General features: G+C 33.0%; 1 protein-coding gene across 1 annotated transcript in view; it reads right to left on the bottom strand.

Moving 5' to 3' along the window:
• Positions 1-4,333, bottom strand: part of LOC107479422 (probable calcium-binding protein CML32) — a 9,333-nt gene extending 5,000 nt beyond the window's left edge. Inside the window, exons 1-2 of the mRNA XM_052261686.1 lie at positions 4,238-4,333; positions 3,997-4,068 (exon numbers count right to left, since the gene is read on the bottom strand). Of these exons, the coding sequence (XP_052117646.1) occupies positions 3,997-4,068; positions 4,238-4,333 (168 nt within the window). The remainder of the gene's footprint in view (positions 1-3,996; positions 4,069-4,237) is intronic.
• Between the last annotated feature and the right edge of the window lie 3,045 nt (positions 4,334-7,378).

Consider the following 7,378-nt stretch of genomic DNA (forward strand, 5'->3'; position numbering starts at 1 on the left):
TTAAATAATAAAATATTAAAATTTAAAAATAACAGTTATTTTAATATAAAAAATAAAATAAAAATACTTATAATAGAGAGAAAAAGTAAAATTTTATATAAATAGTTAATTATAACGGATCAATTGGTTTAATTAGTAACTTAACTGTTAAATTAATAATTTAGTATCGAATATTCTGATTGGATTAACTACCGATTTGGTTTCAATAACGGTGCATATAATAGAGCATAACTCTTTACTTTTTTGCATAAAAATTACATTAGTTTTTTGTAAAATAAAAAGTAAAGTATATTTTTTATCTCTAATGTTTTTGGTTTGTATCAAAATTATTTCTAGATATTACTCCATCTGAAATATTGGGGACAAAATTAAAAATGTTTACGGATAGTTTTAAAATAAATTGAAACATTAAAGACAAAATTGAATGAATCGAAAATATTAAAGACAAAATTAAATAAAATTAAACATTAGGAGTATTTTTGAAATCCTACTATGTATGTAGCAACCTATTAACTATTAACGAATTCAGAAATTTTTAAATAGAACTCCAATCTGCAATGAATTACTTCTTAACTTGTCTCATATTTTCAAATAGTTTTGAAATAACTATAAGTAATTTATACTACGACCATTTCAAGCAAATCAAAACGTTACTTGGTATTGTCTGGTGGAAAATTAGCCTCCATTATTTGAAAAACTGGCGTGACCAATTTTGCCATCATTTAGAGCAAGCCATCAAGAACCAGAAGTATATTAAGAGGATGAGGAGGAAGACAAGATGAGTGATGGAGCTGGCTAAGGCAACGCCTAGAAAGCTAAGACTACGGTCGAAGAAGAAACTATAATTGATGGGAATATGCAGGGCTAGTGAGAGAGCTGCACTAAGCATGAGTAGGAGTGTCAACTTCTGTATCTTGAGGTAAAATATAAAAGGGCTAATAATCGGCTGAAACACGAGATCTAGAAGGGAGAAAATGAGGTAAGTAGCTGTGATGGAGGATATTTTGACAATGTAGCAAAAAGAGTATAAGAATATTTTTCGAGTACAGCCATAGCATTGAGATTGGAATACAAAAGAGGAGGAGGAGGATGACGAAGACATGATATTGAACGCGACACAAAAAATAGAATTGCAAAAATTAATGTTTTTGTATTTTGTATAGAATAAATAATAAAAAGATTAATTTACCTTATTTTTTCTTTAACATAAAATTTAAAATAAAAAATAAAATAATAAAATATAATTATAAAAAATTAATAAAAACAATAAAAAAATAAGTTGTCTCCATCCAAATAAGGACACATAATAAACTAATTTGCTTAATTAAGAAGTGCATTGATATCAGTGACTTACCATAGCTTAGTAGGCCAGTTATGATTATTGGGAGTGTTATGGTGTAACACCCTCGTTATCAGAATGACACGCTTCCGGCTGCGCTATTCTGATAGCAAGAAGTATTACGACGACTTCACATACTTAATAATAAAATAGGAGTTTTTGACTCGAAATCGTATCACTGTTCTTTTTGAAAAGCAGAAAAAAATATTTTTTAAATAAAACAAAACAAGCATATACATGTACGAAACTTCTTACTTAAGTAGCTTATACATATTATATACATACAAATCATACAATCCATATCCCTCTTACATAATATAATATTGATGGCGAGGGTAAATAAATAAAAACTAAACAGTACTATTGACTAAGCGAAACACAATACAACCCTTCGTGAGTTTTTTTATCCGTCTCCTGAAAAGATAAAGTTATAGGGAGATGAGAACCTAACCACCAGGGACGGACATACGGGGAGCGAGTGGAGGCCTCGCCCCCTCCCATCTTTTTTAAAAAAAGATTAATAGTAATAAGTTATTAAGTATGATTTAATTTTTTAAAAAAATTATTTAGTATTTAATTTAATATAAATAAAAGTCTAATCTAACTTAAATATTAATGATTTCTAATATCTAAAAAGTAAGTAACAATATTAAAACAATCTGAAAAGATATTATTACTAATATTTTTAAATTAAATAAAAAATTTTCAAATCTGATAAAGTGGATTTTTTTTTCTTCTTGTGAGCGTCCTTCTTGATTCATTTGGTATTAATTCTCTATGTTTCAACTACTACAACTGAGAGATCTTTTTCAACTATGAATATTGTGAAAAATAACCCAGAAATAAAATAAAAGATGAATTTCTTACTAATTGTCTTTTAATTATATTAAAAAGAAAATTGTTGAAAAATTTGACACAGATTCTATTATCGATGAATTTTATGATACAAAAAATCGACCACTTCGTTAATAAAAAATACATACATATTTTTTGTATTATAAAATATATTCTCTATCGGTATATTTTTGTAATACATTTTATATTATATAATTTTTTGCATAATTTTTTAATATTATATATGTTATTAGCCCCTTCATGATAATACTTCTGGATCCATCCCCTGCTAACCACACGGTCTCACCATAGAGTTTCAGAATTGTCATAGTAAGATATTAAAAGAGAAATCTATTTTTAAACTCAGTGATTATTGTTCGTCCTTTGAATCTTTTATAAACCAACAACTAGTCATCCAAAAACCCCTTTCGAAAATCAATATCTGAATATCCAGAAATCCAAAACCTTTCTTTTCTTATAAGAAAATGTTAATCAGAAATCAACCACGCAATCAATCAACACAATAATCAATTCAGTACCAAAGCTCATTCTCAAAAGTAGCACACCAGGACAAACACAGGCAAAACAGACAAGGAAAGCACATGTTTAGGTAACAGTTACAGCAAATAGTTCAGGTAGCAGTTAATAACAGTTTAACAATTAGGCAAACCAAAATAAATTCAAATCCAAGCAAAGCATACAAACACATATGATGCATGCCTGTCCTATGGCTAATGAGCTCAACTGTCGGTTATACAGCCAACCTGACAAGTCCAGTTTGCTAAATCCTTAGACTGTCCCCCAACGCGCATCCCCATGAGTCTATGCATAGCTTTTTCTCATATATATATCAAATTGCTCAAGGGGGTACCATTCCCAAAAATTTATAAGTGCTCGGTCACCCTTACGTCGTAAAGTCAATAGAGTATCGAGTCTCAACCTGAAACAAGTGGTGGCAAGCCACTGCATCTACCCAGGAAAACTCGTGTCTTAGATAATTCAAATTCATAAGCCATATGAATAATTCATTCAACATTCATCAATATCTAAGTCATTCTCAATATCATCGTCATTCGTCAATCCATCTCTCATTTCCAAATTCATTTCAAGAAATCATATTTCAAAATCAATCCTCATCATCCTTCTTTCCATTCTGTTCATCAACAATCCCAATTCAAAACATAATTCTTTCTCTTCTAAATAAATCAATCTTAAAACATATAATGTTTAAAACCAAATCTTTTTAAATAATTACTTCAAATGAAACTTCCAATTTTATAAAATTTCGGCAGCATCTTTTCTAAAACTTAGACTCTGCCACCCTTTTCGGGTCCCATTCAAACATTCCTCAAACCGTGTCTAAACCATTTCCAAATCTCAATCATTTTTCAGAAATTTAACCAATTCTAATATCAAATTATTTTCAAATCCAATCATTTCCAATAATAATTTTTTTTCAAAACTAAACTAGCTTAAATATTAAATTATTTATAAAATTAAATTAATTCAAAATTAAACCGCTTCCAAAATTAATTCATTTTCATATCTCAAATCATTTCCAGAGCCGATTCATTTACATTATCAAATTAACTTCAAAACTAAAAAAACCACTTTTCATAATAATCAACTAAATAACTTTTCAACAATCACACACCACTCAAGCAATCAAGTAATCAGTCATTCAGTCTAGCAAACAACCACATTCATAAGACAATCATAATCACAGACATATATTTCTCATATTAATATCTATTTATAACAACTCTTTAAGATAAAATAAATTTTAAGAAAACCCCTACCTCGACAAGTCAAAACACATAAACCTTTTTCCTCGTCCCGAAAACAACGACAACCGCGACCTCAGCTTCACTTACTTCCGCCACAACAGAAGCAACCTTAATCGCAACATGTGGCCACAAAGACTAAATCCTAAAACATTAACGTCACAAGAATCTTAACAACATACAACAGAACATCAACTAAAAGAGTTCGAAACTGAAACAAGGAATAGCTTACCGTACTAAAGAGGAATGACTAAACCGAGTAGTCAAATGACAACAATACTTGCTGTAACAATGACTCAGAGCAAAGGTGGTAGCAGCGGGATGGTGGCTCCGACGGTGGCGTATAACAGAAAAACTCGCAGTGACTGTATAACATGACGCAGACAACCTCAGCAATAACTCACGGTAGAACCAACTTAACAGAAAAGAAGATCTGAGGCAAGAATAGAGCTTACCAAGCAGACCTAGGCTTCAGTGGCGGTTTCTGGTGGCAGCGGCATGGAGCTCCCGCGACGCAGCAGCAAGCATGAACGGCGCGCGGGCAGATCGGCGAGGGTGGCCATCCTTCCAGCAGCGGCGGTAAGATTCGGCGACAATGACGTAAACATTTTCTTCTTCCTCGCGTCGCACTCCTCCTCCGTCAGTCTCCTTCTCTGCGCGCACTCTCTCTCCTCGACTCCACCATGGATGGTGGTGACTCTGGCTTGCAGTAAGGACGACGATGGTGACCTCAATAGTGGCAGCGACGGCAAGATGCGATGGCAGCAGTGGCTTCTCCCCTACGCGCGATTTGCTCTTCCCTTGCATGGCTCTGGTTCGCGCTTCTCTTCCTCTAACGGCGACACACGACGGCGCGGATGCAACTGCGACGGTGACGGTTTCAGTCGCAACAAGGAGCGGCGAAACAGCCTACTAGCTTCAGCGCGTCTTCCCTCTCTTCCTCTCTCTCAGATATCACTCTCTCTTCCCCCATTCCCTGATCGGTTTTTTCCCTTTCTCTCTTCCTTTTCTTTTATTTTCTTTTCTTTTCCTGAAGGATGAAGTATAAGGGTAAAAGGGATGGCGGTGGTGAATTAGGGTTAGGATAGGGTGGTTTAGATAATTTTAATAAAATTAGGGGTATAGAGTATTAACTAAAATATCTAATTTAATCCCTTAAAATTATATCAGAAATATTATATATTTATCAATTCGATAATTGACTTTTAATTAAGTATTCTAATTTAAAATATAAGATAATCTAATTAATTTTCTTTGTTTATAAAAATTAAAGCATTAAATTCCAAAATCTAAATTATTTAAATCAAATCATATAAAATTTTTATTATTTTATATTTGTTAAACTTTATAATTTCAATATAGAAAATAATTATAAAATAAGATAAAACCTTAAATTATTTTAAACTCAATTAATCAAATTTTGTTTTAATTATCTTTAGTAAAATAATTTTAGGGATTAAAATAAATTTAAATTAGCTCTTAATAAGATCTTCTAAAATTTCTAGGTCTTACATATGGTGTAGAGATTCTTCATCTCCTCCACCGCCTGATATCATTCTAAAAAATTTAGTGTGTTTATTAGCATAAATCTATAATTAATTTTTTCTAAGATCGTTTACTTATATAAACACCTCAATAATAATACATCATAATTGTTTATGGCCTAACCCAAAAATATTGTCATGCCCAAAAAGGTGGAAGCCCATTCAAAAGATCCAACTAACTACAAAATATCCTAACCAAAGCGGCGATGAAGTGATTTGATAGTCTACCACCTAGGTCGGTCAGTTGTTTTGATGATGTAATAAGAAAGTTTCTCATCTGCTTTTCGATTCAGAAAGATAAAGTCAAACATGCTCCCAGCCTATTGGGGGTCAAGCAAAAATTCGGAGAAATGAATGTGCAAGAAAGATTGGATAGAGTAATAGAAGATTTTGATTGGAAGGAAGTGTTTTCGAAGGTAGTGGTCCACCATCTTCAAAGATATAGGTCAAACCATTTTTCCATTATGGTGGACATGCCGGGGAATGAAGAAAAAAAAGTTTAGCAGAAAAAGGAGGAGTGCAAAGGCATAGTGAGAGATGTTTGGGATCCGAAAGACTTGACCATACAAGAAAATTAAAGAAATTATGGTGGAAGATTAAAAGAATGGAGCAAGATCAGCTTTGACAGCATCCCCAAGGCAATCACAAAAGAACCAAAAAAAGCTAGAGAACCTCCAATTAAGTTCTCAATCAGAACAAGTCATAAAAGAACTGAAGGAAACACAAAAGGAGATGGATGAGTTGCTAAAACAAGAAGAAGTGTGGTGGGATCAACACTCTACAGCAGTATGGCTAAAAATGGAAGATAAACACGCTAAAGTTTTTCATCAAAAGGCGAGTCAAAGAAGAAGGAAAAATGGAATAGAAAGAATTATGGATGAGACAGGGGTGATGCACGAACAAGAAGAGAAAATGGAGCAGATTGAAACAACGTTTTATGAGAATCTTTTTAGGTTGGAGGGAATTGAGAATTGAAGTAGCTGAGGGAGTAAGCAGAAGAATAATAGAGGAAATCGTATAGATTTTACAAGCTGACTTCACAAGAGAAGAAATCAAACTAGTGTTCAACCAAATGCATTCGACCAAAGCACTGGACTCGGATGGAATGCCTATAACACTCTTACTACCAGAATGTCACGCTTCCAGCTACGCCACTCTGATAATGAGGAGTATTACGATGACTTCCATATATTTAATAATAAATAGGAGCCTTAAAAAAATTGAAATCGTATAAACTATTTTTTTAAAAAAAATGGAAATACCTTTTGTTTGAAAACACACGCACGCACAATATTAATAGCAAGGAAAAAGTAAATAATAACTAAACTAATATAACAGTATCACATAAGCAAAATGCAATTAAACTCTTCGTAAGCTTCTTCATTCGATTACTGAAATGATAAAGTTGTAGGAGGGTGCGAACGTAACCACATGGTCTCATGATAAACCGCTATTTTACAGTTTATTTTATATTGAATTGAGTAGATTTTATCCATTATTCTCACACTTATTCATATAATTCGCATATTTTACATTTTCCTTCCTAAGTTTGTGCTACGATTGAAAACATGCTTCCTTGACCTTAAATTTGCTAGTTTTAATTCTCTCTTATTACCATTCGATGCCTTGATATGTGTGTTATGTGATTTCAGGTTTTCCAGGGCAGGAATGGCATAGAGGATGGAAAGGACGCATGCAAAAGTGGAAGGAATACAAGAAAATGTAGATTTGAGAAGCTGATGCCAACGCGCACGCATGGACGACGCGTGCGTGTGATCGTGCCATACTTCAAGCGATACGTACGTATGACATGACGTGTACGCGTGACTTTGCGCATAGTTCAGTGACACGTACGCGTGGCTGACGCGTACACGTGA

Source organism: Arachis duranensis, chromosome 1 (genome assembly GCF_000817695.3).
Source record: "Arachis duranensis cultivar V14167 chromosome 1, aradu.V14167.gnm2.J7QH, whole genome shotgun sequence".
Classification (NCBI taxonomy): domain Eukaryota; kingdom Viridiplantae; phylum Streptophyta; class Magnoliopsida; order Fabales; family Fabaceae; genus Arachis; species Arachis duranensis.